General features: G+C 43.7%; 1 protein-coding gene across 1 annotated transcript in view; it reads right to left on the bottom strand.

Moving 5' to 3' along the window:
* Window positions 1–2,314: 2,314 nt before the first annotated feature.
* Window positions 2,315–14,462, bottom strand: part of PON1 (paraoxonase 1) — a 32,843-nt gene continuing 20,695 nt past the window's right edge. Inside the window, exons 6-9 of the mRNA XM_068972385.1 lie at window positions 11,299–11,499; window positions 9,784–9,865; window positions 5,587–5,715; window positions 2,315–2,715 (exon numbers count right to left, since the gene is read on the bottom strand). Coding sequence (XP_068828486.1) covers window positions 2,557–2,715; window positions 5,587–5,715; window positions 9,784–9,865; window positions 11,299–11,499 — 571 coding nt within the window. The 3' untranslated portion in view covers window positions 2,315–2,556. The remainder of the gene's footprint in view (window positions 2,716–5,586; window positions 5,716–9,783; window positions 9,866–11,298; window positions 11,500–14,462) is intronic.

Consider the following 14,462-nt stretch of genomic DNA (forward strand, 5'->3'; position numbering starts at 1 on the left):
TTGGTTTCCAGAGGCATTCTAAGCAAAATATCACAGTGGTCCTTTGTTTTCTGACCAATCTAAAAATACCTGTGATTAAATTTAATTTGTTAGTGTAAATAAATTTCTTGCCAATGAGTATTACTGTTGTTAGACAACGAATGCAATAAAAAGAGAAATGCTAAGATCTGTTGAAGTAACGTGTTTTTTTTTTTTTCTCTTCTATTTTCACCTTCAACTAAAACAAGCCTTGACTGGGTAAACCTGTATTAACTGTCAAAATACATCTATCAATCAAGAGCAAAGTGCACATTTTCCATGGAAATGACACTAAAAATAAATTTTGACCCTGGTAAAGTGTAAATTGGCAGCTAGAATTGCATTTGAAAGCACAATTATGGAACTGGGAATAAAGTTAAAAGATCAAAGCTTCCACTAGATGTTCCCACAACCATCGTTCTATCCACGTCGTCACCATCACGGCTTCTGATACCTGTCAGCCAGGAGCAGGTCTGTGGCCAGTCCACAGGCTGGCAGCTGGCCTCACACGGCATGGGGCAGGCTTCATGGGGCAACCCCAGAGGAAGGGGTTCCATTCAACAGTTTGATTCCTAAAGCCCTAAATGTTCAGAAGACTGAATATAACAAAAGAGGGATATGAATTTCTCTCACACACTCACAGCCACAATTTTTCTGTGCCTAAACCTTTGGCAGTGCACAAATTTAGGTCTGAGCATCAGGGAATAAACGCACCAAGCTGTTCTCTTCCTTGGAGTTGTCATGAAATTTCTAACCAAGGGGAAGCACGTTTTCCTTTTTGAATGATCTGGAGCGTAAGCTATGTCAAATTGGACAACTTTCTTTTGGGGGCAGAATTTGCTGCTTCTGCCAAGAACAAGAGAGAACAGAGTATAGTCATTTTATTGATATCAAGTGATTCTCCTCAAAGGAAATACCCACCGAAGCACCACAGCCATTGAGAGCCTCAAAACAGTGTTTTCGAGGATCCAGTTCAAGGGCCGTGAATGGTACCACTGAATCACTGAGCACTCATCTGGCACAGGATATTATGCCCGCTGAAATCATGATTAAGATAACTCTAATCCTAAAGTGAATAAAGTGTTCTTTTGATCCAAACAAGATGTTCCTATTTGTTACTTTAAGTCAGAGGTCTTGAATTATTGGCAGTTGGCAGTTCTCAATTTCTCTGCAGAGCATTTCCCTAGAAATGCCAGACCATCATCATGGAACGTGCCTCAATAAAACTTTGTGTTTAATGGGACTGCCGTGTCATCCCAAAGAAATAAACCAGACTGAAAACCATACCTTCAAAACAGACAAATAAATGAAGATGGGTAACCTTTTCATACCAGCTTTTATAAGAAAATGATAGAGTCATCTTCTCTCCCTTGTCACATCTCTCAGAAGATAACCAAAGGTTGTTGATATTTTCTACGTTTTTATTTGTTTACGTTTCCATTGCTTTCTTCTTAGCCTACACTGCAAGTGAGAAGAAAAGAAAATAGGAAATAGGAAAAGAAAACCGACCTCTCTACACCACTTCAATAACAATATTGTCTTTGAGGGCACTGGGTTTTACCTGAATCAATTACGAGCTTCCTTCTATATCCAGTCATTGAAGTGAACAAACTTCTTCCTTTTATCAAGTCAGAGAAGCTAAAATGTACAATTTGTGTTGAAATAACAGACACTCATCATCGTCAGGTGTGAGGACACTCCCAAGAATTTGAAGATTTTCCTACTTGCCATTGCTAGAGGAAAACTGGATTAGCAAGAGTAAGAGGAGGGTTGGGGTAATTTAGGTTTGTATTTACTGAGTGCATGCTCAGTAGCTCAGGCATGTCCAGCTCTTTGCAACCCCATATGGACTGTGTAGCCCACCAGGTTTCTTTTCCAGACAAGAATACTGGAGTGGGTTGCCATTCCTTTCTGCAAGGGATCTTCCCGACCCAGGGATTGAACCCACATCTCCTGCATTGGCAGGTGGATTATTTACCACTGAGCCATTACTGGGAATGTCCTGTTTAGAAGGGAAGATGGGAATGAGTCTGAGTGCGCCAGGAAATGTGATGGTTAGGTGAGCCTGGGGCTGAGGACACCTTGGTTGCACGTCTGGTTGTCCAGCACATGAACTGAAGGCTCTGAGTGCTGGGGCACTGACGACATGTGACTGCATCCTGCTCCCTGAACAAGACACGACAAGGCAGCCACAAGCTCACATGCTCCAGGGAACACGTATTCGGGAGAGGACTTTCTGGGTCACATATAGTTAAAATACTTAAGACCTGACAGTTGATGTGATGATTTTAGCAATTTTATTTAAAGGATTTTTATTGGTAAGTGAAGTTTTCAGATATTCCAAGACTGATTTGATATTATACACCCAAAAAAGCCATATGCGAAGTATCTGTTCCCAGCTAAACAGATCACCATCTCCTGTGATGTCCAAGTTTCGGGTCAGCATTCACTGTTGAGATCACTGTGGCCCCCTCAGATGTGGCAAGCAGTTGTAGTGAAGAGCTCCCACTTGTCAGGATAGGGGTACAGATCAGCCAGTCAGAGCTCACAGTAAAGAGCTTTTTGGAACACGGTTCCAACCAGCATTTTCCCTTTGTACACAGAAGCAACCGTACTTCCATGTAACACTTTACCATCTTCTGCATAAACCACTGTAACTTTGGGTTCTTCTGCTAAAATATTCTGGATTTGGAGCACCTATCCAAAAATAACATTACATTAGTATTTTTTAAAGTCACTCAAGACATAACTTTAAATATGGGGTCATTTCTCCATAAGAAGAGACTTTTAGGTGAACCGTATTTTGTTCCAAAATGACTCTCTATAGATATCTATTTCCTCATTGGCAAAAATGACAGATTCTGATCAGATCATCTTTAACAAAGATAGACACTCTAAAGACCTACAGAAGCAAGAACCGTAAGACTGTAACATAGCCTGGGTATGGGACCATAAGGAGCACTGTGGTTCACTGCAGGATGGAGCTGGGGTTACTCAGTAAGTGTCAAAGTATTGCCATGCTGGAATTCAGGCCAGTTTTTGTGTATTTTCAGGTAAGCTTGGAATTTGGATGTTTACACTCAATTCTTGGTTTTTAAATATGGGAATAAAAACAAAACAAAAGACTGTTGCCCAAAAAGAACATACCTCTCCTCCACGCTCATTATTCCTCTGAACTTAAGGTCCCAACTCTTAGTATGTAAGATTTTATGAGTTCAGTTTCCTTCATTTAGTTGAGCAGAAACGATTATGTCATTAGCAGCAGTAGAGTAGTATTCAAGTTGATTACACAAGATAGCCAATATTTGACAATTTGGGCCAATGAAATGGTAATTTCATATGATTCACACACTATCAGAAGCTCGCTGTAAGGCAGGAGCGCAGGGCTGTATTTGGGATCTTGCGCTTACTGTGTGTTTCTGTTTGTAGAATGAGATGGGTGGGGCTCTGCACTGTGCTGGCTATGTCGCTACAGTCCTGTCTGACTCTGGGCGACCTTATGGACTGCAGCCCACGAGGTGCCTCTGTCCATGGGATTCTCCAGGCAAGAATACTGGGGTGGGTTGCCATGCCCTGCTCAGGTGGGACTACATTAACTCTAAATTCCCTTTCATCTTTAAGTTGGTGTTCTTCTGAAGGCTTTAAGATAAAATACAGTGACCTGAAGAACTGATACTGACATACAGAAACGCTGAATATGACAGATTAGGAAGGCTTGTGCTTGATTGAAAGGTCCATGTGCCCATGTAAAAGGACCACTCCAAAACAGATGGCACCAAAAACAGATGTTTTAGGAAATTGCTAAAGCATTCACATGTAGTAGTTACTTACTGGGAAATAGTTGATGGTGCACCTTGGCTTTAGGAAACCACTTGCTATTACAACTAAGTCAGTCTTCTGTTGGGCAGTGCATTAGATAATGGATGGTTATTACTTTTTGCTATTCTTTACCAGATTCATCATTAGAAAGGAAACATTTTTTTTCTAAAACAGGAAACTGAGTCCGTGCTATAGCAAACGGTTCAAGTTCACCAAATGAGCTAACAAGCAAGAGCAAATTAGAATCTAACATTCTGCCCAGTTCTGAACAGTGAACACGCCACAGCATACATTTCCTCAATTCTACTGAGCGCGCCATACAGCAGTCCTAATAGCTAAGAACTAGCAGAAGGCACAAAGGATTGCCATCCACCGTAATCACAGTTGTCTTGTAAACCCAGAGAAAAGGTTATGAAGGGCCCACATGTAATTGGAAATACATATTTGGCTTTTGTTTCTTATCCAAGAGACACAGGCTTTAAAAAAATTTTTTTAGGGGTGAAGGGTGGAATGAGACTGACTCTTAAAGCTTTAAAAAGAATGCATGCTCAGTTGCTCAGTCATGTCCAACTCTGCAACCCCATGGACTGTAGCCCACCAGGCTCCTCTGTCCATGGGAATATCCAGGCAAGAATACTGGAGTGGGGTGCCATTTCCTCCTCCAAGGGAGCCCCTTAAAAAGAATACATAACAGTAAACCATGCCAAAAAGTACGTGTACTTGATGTAAATAGCCAGCATAATTAGTACAAACTGAAAACCGACTAGAAAACCCTAGTTAAGTCACAGTAGACATTCAAATGCTCATGGCAAAGGGAGTTTCAAGTTCCTGCTTGCACTGTCAAAATAATCCACTGAGAAAGAGACCGATGATGTGACTAGGGTCTGTGGGTACTAAAACTAAGAAGAGGTCTTTCAAGCTCAGATCTTTCCTGCAAGGATTCCTGTTCCCATCTGCCTGGAAGGTTTGGAGGGGATGGCGTCTCTGCTTTGCAGCTGCTCTATTACATGAACTGGCAAAGGCACTGGTACGCAGGAAAAGGGTGTTGAACAGGAAGGCAGGTAACACACACATTAAGACCATAACAATGTGGTCTGTTACATTTTTTAAACTATTGTGAATGGCCAAATTGGAGAAACTCACTACTGAAATAAAGATACGGAGCCCAATCCAGGGCTGGCTGTCCTAACCCAGCCCTCCAGACTCATCCTCCACTCCGCTCAGCCTTTCCAGAGCCTGCTCAGGGCTCCCTCCACCTCCCAGTAAAGGTTGACAGGAAGCAGCAGCAGAGAGGGATGGGCAGACTGAGAAGCAGGTGGAATGTTTGCCGCCCCCCACACCCCCACCCCGTGTGGGGCCATGACCACATCCGGCTGGCTCCATCCCTCAACCAGAGGTCAGGTTCCCTCCCAGCACCCTCTCCACACACAGCTCTGGTAACCATGCCTACCTCCCGTGGTAGCCCTGGGGTACCACGTTACCCTTCCCCGTTCATTTCCCCACCTGTGCCCACACCCCTGTACATAGCGCCCTCATTAAACCCCCCAAATCACCCAGTTTACAGGTACCATCTGTCTCCACCTAGACTCTGTCTCAAATGCCTCCCAAAGTCAAATTCCATCTTTATCTGATAATTTAGGTCATCTATCCACGTCTCCCTTTTATTTGCACATATAATTGAAATTTATGTTTTCAACAGGAAACTAGCTGGGAATGAGGGCACTGATATGATTCTTTTCTCAAACTAACCTCTGATCCAGGAGGATTCTCTGGGTCATAGGAGAAGATTTTCATGCCATTGGGGTGGCAGCCAACCCACAGGTCCCCTGTCACGGGGTCCACGGATATGTTATCCACGAGCGTGTCACAGTCCAGAGACTTGTAGATTAGAACCACAGGGAGAAAGAAAACAAGCAACAGAAAACTTGAGAGGAGATGGAGCAATACATTAGAGAAAGCTATCGTGGTGTCCTTGGGTACCATACACCTGCTCCAGGGATGAGACATCTCTGCTCCCCTGCCCCATCTCACTAGCACTCAGGGAATTCCTCTAGCTCTCCATCTGTGTTAGTATTTTGCCATTTTCTAGAACACGAGGGAAGGGGAAGATCAGAAAAACCAAGAAAAAACTATTAAAAGTGATATGAAAGCATTTGGACTAACATCTGTGCCTGAACTTAAAACCAAAAGTGAAAAAAAAATGTTTTTCAGTGCAGCATAAAACAGTTCCTTCTAAAGCAGCATGTGCAAATGATATTTTTATAAGCATTCTGAAAACAACCAGGAAATGTGGATTCATTTCTGATGAGAGCATCAGTGAAGTGTAGGCGCTTCTTTAATGGCTAATCATAGGCTGTGCAGCCAGAGGAGAAATGGTCACCCGGGGTCTAATTTGTGCCTTGAAGTTGAGGAAAACTTTCCTCTTCAGCTTCCTGATGTTATTCGACTCCCTGTTCTTCTGCTGTTTATTTTCTAAATATAAGTTGCAAGCATGTATTGACTGCACAGATTGCTGTCACGGCTTTGTACCAGGATCATAAATAATACCAGCGATTCTTAATTCCATCATTCATCATCTTGGCTGCCTTCTACTGGGGAGAAATCACATCTATTTGCCTACCTCTAACTCTCAGCTGGATAAACAATATCTACCATGTACCTCAAGCAGAGGCCAGCATACCTCAGTGCCCAGAGAGCCTGGAATAACTGGCGGCAACTCATTGCAAAGGCCAGAGCATGGTCAGACAACTGTGGGAACCCTGTGCTTTCCTCAAAACGAGAGCTCTCCGCACCTGGCTGTGAGGGACAAGGATGCTAAGGGGCATCCTTTTCACCTTCATGCAGTGCCATAACTCATTCCTACCCTGGAAACAGGCACGTCTGGCCAAGGGACGTGGTGGAGTAAATGTTCTCTGGCCGAAATCATCTCCAAGTCTTTTCCATCCCCAAACCCCATCTACCCCAGTGTCAGGCATTCTAGGCTGATACATTACATTCTTTTTTTTTTAATCAGAGCATAATTGCTGTACAATGTTGTGTTAGTTTCTGCTGTATAACGAAGTGAATCAGCTATCTATCTATCTATCTATCTATCTGTCTATCTATCTATCTATAGGGAGGAGATATGTGTGTGGGGGTGGGTGGTGAGTGTGTGTACGTGTGTATTATCCCCTCCCTCTTGAGCCTCCCTCTCACCCCCAGCTGCTGTCCCACACCTCTAGCTCATCACAGAGCATTGAGCTGAGCTCCCTGCGCTTTCCAGCAGGTTCCCACCAGCTGGCTGTTTCACACAGGGTAGCACAGATAAGTCAGAGCTCCTCTCTCAATTCATCCCACCCTCCCCTTCTCACTGTGTCCGCATGTTGGTTCTCTACATCCCTGCCCTATTGCCCTGCAAATCGGTGCATCTTTCTGTGAGGAAAATGTTTGTCTCGGGGCGCTGCTACTATCTTTGGAAGGGGTCATGGCCAACCAGTGAATTCCACAGCAGATACAAACTTGCAGAGATGAGGGTAGGCAGTGAGAGTGGGAGAAGGACCCAGAAGCCGAGGGTCCCATTCATTCTTCACACCAGTAACAAGCTCCTGCCACGGGCACCAGCAAGAGCTGGACAGTCCAACAGGGAGCCCATCTTGGCCTCAGCAGTAAACTCTTCCCTTGCAAATCCATGATTCCCAGCAATACCAACTCACCAAAACGCAGGTACAGACCATGTGTCACGCTTCCACAAAGTCCAGTGGAAACTTTGCATTCCTTGGTCAAGGAAACTTAATAAATGATTCTCTTTGGGGAGAACGGTATCCTCTATTAACAAACATCCCAGTTTTTAGAGAACTGGAACTCACTGAAGTGAGACTAATTCATTGACTGTGTCTTGGAACATGTTTTGAAGAAGGGATCATTTTTACTGTGGTGAAATACGCATAACATGAAACTGGTCATTTTAACCATTTTTCAGTGTACAACTCAGTAGCATCAGGTACATTCAAAACGTCATGAATCCACCACCTTCCATTTCCAGACCCTTTCATCATCCCAAACAGAAGCTGTGCCCAGTAGCTCCCCGTTCCTCCCTTCCCCACCCCCTGGTCACCCTTGTCCTGCTCTCTCCTTACAGATTTGCCTCTTCTAGGTACCACATCTAAGTGGAATCATAGAATGTCTGTCCTTTTGTGTCTAGCTTAAGGACTTTTATGCTAAGTATTCTTAGCATAATAACTTCACCTAGCATGTCTTCAAATTCATTGGTGTTCTAGCATGAATCACTCTGTTTCTTTTCAGGGCTGAGTAATATTTCATTCCATGTCTACACTACACTTAGGCCACAGACCCATCCACATTTCATCACAAATTCTAATAACAACCCAGCTGGTTTGTCAAATTTCTTGGCACTCCAGTAGTAATCAACTGGACTTGATCAACATGACCTCCAAGAAAAGAATGGCCTCACCTAGCTGAGGAGAGGGGCATCTCACCTGAATCATTGTGTCAGGGCACCAGCAGGATTTTCTGCCAGCAGTGGAACCACACCTGAAATAAACTTTGCCCTCAGTCGACAGGAGTAGCACCTTTATCGTTCGCTGTTGCATGTACCTTGGATGGGGTTTTATTCTTACAAAATCCTTTAAGTTTCAATTTGCAGAAGTATCTATTGTGATAACCACAATTTGTTTTTATCCCTTCAGCCAGTCTCAGTGTATGAAATTCCATTTTACTGCAGCAAATACCAAACTGTCACAGCCCTGTCAATGGTTTTTAATGTCAAACATGATATTACATTTGATGTGGTTTCAAGGCAATTTTCTTGGAATAAAGCCCCTCACGATGGTCCCTGATACATGCTGATGGGCACAGTCACAGGTGACCGTGCTTCACAGTGCCGTGGGCGGTGCTGGCCGGGGAGAGGGACCTCTGAGTCTTTCCAAAAGCATCACTTTCATAATGCTCTGCTTTACACATACTTCTTCTTTCTGCTCCTTGTGTTTTTACCCCTTTTGATCCAAACCTTCAGAGTGGATCAGAATTGGTACAGGTAGAGATGAATCCCGGAAGAATGCCCAGCCCCGGCTTGTTAATTTAGCAGTTAATTTGTTGAGTGCCTACTGGGTGTGGGGACTGTCCCTGGAACACACAGAGAAAGTATCCATCCTATGGCACTTATACCCTAGTGGGACGGGCAGACAGACACTGGGAAGGAGAAGGAAAATATGAATGCAAAACGTGTTAGCAAAGGATGCTGAAGGGAAAAAAATAAAGCCATAGAAGAGATAGGAAGTGTGTGTGTGTGCACGCGCGTTTGTCTAGGGAGAGGCAGAGTTGTGAGTTAAGATTTAGGCAGCCAGGGAAGGCCTCGCTGAAGTGACATTTTAGGGAAATCTGGAAAGATGTGAAGGAGAGGGGCGTGAAGACCTGGAGGAAGAATACCTGAGCAGCGGGACAAGCGCCCCATCCTGAGGAAGGACACTGCCAGGACAGTTCCCGAAATGCTCAGGCAGGAGCGGCTCAGCAGCAGGGGTGAGGGTTGGAGAGGGGCGGTGATGTGACCACCCGGTGCCTGGGCTTTGTAAATACTGTGCTGAGTGCTGCTGTGTGCAAGCTGAAGCTCTTGTCTGTTCCATCAACATGGAGGAGGAAAGAGGGGAAGGAGGGAAGGAGGAAGGGAGAGGGGAGGGAAAAGGGAAGTGAAGAACAAACTTCCAAGCCGGAAATTGTCTAGAACAGAGAGAATCAAAGTTGCATAGATGGTGTGTGTGGTCTGCCGCTTCCCACTCTCCACTGAGCAAAAGTGACCAACGAGTCCCGACGACGCTGATGCCTCCTAAAAAGGAGTGAAAAACTGGTTCTCTCCCACTCCAATTAGACAATCCTTTTTCCTCACTTCTAATTTCACAAATCAATTAGAATCTAGTTATCACCCCACAAACTTATAATGTTAATACATCTTACCTTCAATGGAGTTAAAGTCCAATTAGCATGCTTTTCATACACATGAATCTTATGAGCCAGTAATTCAGCTATATAGACATACCTTCAAAGAAGAAAGAGCTGCATCAAAGCCCATGAAGGGAAACAATTCAGAAGGTTACCATGAGGGCATAATAACCCTTCCTGGGGGAGAACTTTGCTTAGAGCCTGGAAAACGGAAGCTGTCTCCAAACACACCGGATTCTGAAGGAACTCAATGAGTTGACAGCACACGGGGGAGTTTGAATCCCTGAAAAGTTATTTCAAAAGATCAGAAACTAGTTGGCCCTAACTAGTAGTCAAGGAACTTAACGCTAATGCCAGTTCTTAGCATCTGCAAGCAAAAGCGTGACATCGCTTTTCTTGGTTGGTCAGCATAATGGCAAGCCCCGGGTTCTGCATTGCATCCCCTTGTTTTAGGCCACAGAAAATACAAGAGAAGACAAGCGCTTGGCCTGGATCTGAGAGCAGACTCCCTCCCCTCTACGTGAGGACAGTGTCACATTCATCATAAGATCCCTGGCAGTCTAAGCACAGGGCCTCCCAGAACAAAGAGAGAAATGACTGGGTGATTATCTGCTGTCTTTGAAGACCAGGAGATGATATGAGTAACTGAAAAGTGTTCTGCTTTCTCTGTATAAGTTACTACCTTCTGAATATGTTACTAAGCCTCTAAGTATGTTACAAACGCTTAATGATATGAGATGAGGAGGATTTTATACATACACCTGTCTTATCCAAAGTGTGGTCCCCAGACCTAGTGTTGGTCTGTGAATTGTTTCAGAATGACCACCAGAAAATAACATGAATCAACTACATCACTAAGCATACTTATGAAGCTGACTTTTCCCCATAGTAACACTTTTCGATGAAGCAAGCAGTGGCTTGATTTACATTTTGGTACAAACTTTCTGTCAAGTCACAAACCAGTGCTACAGATATAAACATACCCATAAATTGTTAATCTCATGATACAGTCAAAAATCTTCCTTCAAAGCAAGCAAAATCATACTAAATGTTTTTTGTATGTACCCCCTCTTGAAATGCACTCCCCTCACAAAGTAATTTAAAAGAGTATGCACGCTCAGTTGTTCATTTGCATCCAGCTCTTGTGGCCCCATGAACTAGCCCACCAGTCTCCTCTGTCCATGGGATTCTCCAGGCAAGAATACTGGAGTGGGTTGCCACGCCCTCCTCCAGCAGATCTTCCCAACTCAGCGATAGAACCCAAGTCTCTTGTGTCTCCTGCATTGGCAGGCGGATTCTTTAACACTGCACCACCTGGGAAACCTTAAAAGAGTATGCCTTCACAAAACAGTAAATTATGATTTGATATATTTTATCCCCTGGAAATTAAGATATTTTACATTTTCCCCAATTTCTTTTTACTGGGACAACATGCTAGAAATGTATCCCCTTTTTTAGAAGATGAATATGCTCTAAATATGTCAAATGAGAATCTAGGGACAAACGTGGTATTTTAAGGCGTTCACGTACTTGTGGTCAGGTGACATGCTGATTCCATTAGCAAAATCAAATCCACTGGCCACCACTCGAACGTCATCTGGGCTGTAGTAAACAACATTTGACCATGCTAGACCCAAATATAATTCCCAGGATCTCATGTACTGGTCCACAAAATAGTGATCGTTGGTGGCATAGAAGTGTTCACGGCCCACAGCGACAAGGTCATTCAAACTGCAATTGAAACACACACGTGTGACTCAGGCAGGTGACGGCACAGAACCTGACAGGCTTATACGTTGGCGCTCATGAATGCATACTCGTGAAATCAGGCTGTGCGATGGAGCCTGTGCAACAACTGGTACAGCCCAGGATTATGTGTAATCAGTCCCGCCTACACAACCCTCCAAGACAGTAATCACCCGAGGAAACCCTAAGAGGTCATTACAGCAATGGAACAGAAAAAACCTATTAACTGTATCGTGGAAAAAAGTGCTCTGGTGTGTGTGTGTGTGTGTGTGTGTGTGTGTGTGTGTGTAGACAGACTAAACTCCACAGACATTAAATTAGTCCAGGAATCATTATCCAGGCCACATTTGTTTATGCTCATATAGAGCAGTTCAAGGCAGCACCAGGCAGTGGGAAAAACCCAGCAATCTTGAGACTTGCATTCTAGTTACAGCTATGCTACATGGAACAACAGACTGGGTCCAAATCGGGAAAGGAGTACAAGGCTGTACATTGTCACCCTGCTTGTTTAACTTCTATGCAGAGTGCATCATGAGAAACGCTGGGCTGGATGAAGCACAAGCTGGAATCAAGATTGCTAGGAGAAATATCAATAACCTCAGATATGCAGATGACACCACCCTTACGGCAGAAAGTGAAGAAGAACTAAAGAGCCTCTTGAGGAAAGTGAAAGAGGAGAGTGAAAAAGTTGGCTTAAAACTCGACATTCAGAAAACTAAGGTCATGGCATCTGGTCCCATCACTTCATGGGAAATAGATGGGGAAACAATGAAAACAGTGAGAGACTTTCTTTTCTTGGGCTCCAAAATCACTGTAGATGGTGATTGCAGCCATGAAATTAAAAGACACTCCTTGGAAGAAAAGCTATGACTAACCTAGACAGAGACATTACTTTGCCAACAAAGGTCCATCTAGTCAAAGATTTGGTTTTTCCAGTAGTCACGAATGGATGTGAGAGTTGGACCATAAAGAAAGCTGAGCACTGAAGAAATGATGCTTTTGAACTGTGGTGTTGAAGAAGACTCTTGTGAGTCCCTTGGACTGCAAGGAGATCCAACCAGTCCATCCTAAAGGAGATCAGTCCTGAATATTCACTGGAAGGACTGATGCTAAAACTGAAACTCCAATACTTTGGCCACCTGATGGAAAAGACTCATTGGAAAAGACCCTGATGCTTGGAAAGATTGAAGGCAGGAGGAGAAGGGGAAAACAGAGGATGAGATGGTTGGATGGCATCACTGACTCAATGGACATGAATTTGAGTAGGCTCCAGGAATTGGTGATGGACAGGGAAGCCTGGCGAGCTGCAGTCCATGGGGTTGTAAACAGTCAGACACGACTGAGCGACTGAAATGAACTGAACTGAACTGCTACTATTAGCTGTGTGATCTAGGGAAAGTTAATCATTTAACATGCCAGGGCCTCAGTTTACTTATCTGTTTAAAAAAAAAAAAAAAAAGGAGGAGATGGACTGGTCTATCTTCCAGACTTACAGGGTCACTTTCAGCTGTAAAGTTTCATGATTCTAACCAGAGTGAAACACCCATGAGCGAGAATGCTCAGAAATAGGATGTGGTGGCATTTTTTGTTGCTGTTGTTCTGATTTTGATTCTCTCTGTGTTACTGAAAATCTAAGCTATATGAGTCTATTTTTCTGCTTTAATAGGTACAACAGTGAGCACATAAGTGAGTCATTCTGTGCTGATTGAGGTGACTGAAGTTCCTCTGGGCCATTATCTAGGACGGAATTATCTCAGCTTCACTGTGGAGGGCGTCACGGCCCAGCACATCAGCTCTGACGCCGACCCAGGCTCCTGGGCATCTTTGATAAGCATACAGAGCCTCAGTTTTCTCATCTGCAAAGAGAGGTTAAATGATTTTCCCAAAGTCATACAACTCATTAGCATAAGACTAAGGGTCAGCAGCTTCATGTGTGGCGTTGCAGTGAGAATTACGAGACAATGCCTGCCGTCTGCTCTGCAGTGAGCCTGCCACTCACAAAGCCTCCATCAATGGTAACCACTGTTCCTATATGAGAAAGGGGGTCTAGGGATTTAGGATTAGTCTGTATGGGCTTCAGGCAGAAGCTTGCAAAGATGTTTTTTTTTTTTCCTTTTCCTTTTTAAAGGCAAATGTATGGAATTAGTATTTTTTTTAACCCTTTGCTGTTTTTCATTTTAAAAAGAGAGCAGAGCAGAAAGGTTTAGAGTCATAGCTTTAAAATCTGATGGGCTCCATTTGAATCCTCCATTTATTGCTTGTTCTCAACGTGGTATGCGGCCATGGCGTGTCAGTATGCTCTGAGCCTGTCCCTATTTTGGAAGGTTGGGGTATGAATAAAATGAAATAACAAATCAAAGACCTTGGCACAATGCCTGGCATATAGTACATGATCAGTGATGACCAATAATATTCTTATTAATAACCTGTTCTATGATAATAGATTAGTCATTGGAATATTAATGCTATTCCGTTGCTGTTGTTGTATTAGTCGCTCAGTTGTATCTGACTCTTTGTGAACCCATGTACCATGGCCCACAAGACTCCCCTGTCCATGGGATTCTCCAAGCAAGAATCCTGGAATGGGTTGCCATTCCCTTCTCCAGGGGATCTTTCCAACCCAGGGGTCAAACCTGGGCCTACCCACAGTGCAGGCAGATTCCTTACCATCTGAGCCACCAGGGAAGCCCATTAATGCTATAGACAGCCACATAAACAACCATCGAATACAAAAAGGAAAATATACACAGCTAACCCTTGGGTTGGGAGAGCAGAATTTTAGTTAATTGTGATACTAACTATAGTTTGGTTCTGTATTGCCAAAGATCAATGGATTTGCGATTGCAAGTAGTCATGTATGGATATGAGAGTTGGACCATAAAGAAGGCTGAGCACTGAAGAATTGACTGTGGTGCTAGAGAAGACTCTTGAGAGTCCCTTTGACAGCA

The sequence above is a fragment of the Capricornis sumatraensis genome, chromosome 5 (genome assembly GCF_032405125.1).
Source record: "Capricornis sumatraensis isolate serow.1 chromosome 5, serow.2, whole genome shotgun sequence".
NCBI lineage: Eukaryota > Metazoa > Chordata > Mammalia > Artiodactyla > Bovidae > Capricornis > Capricornis sumatraensis.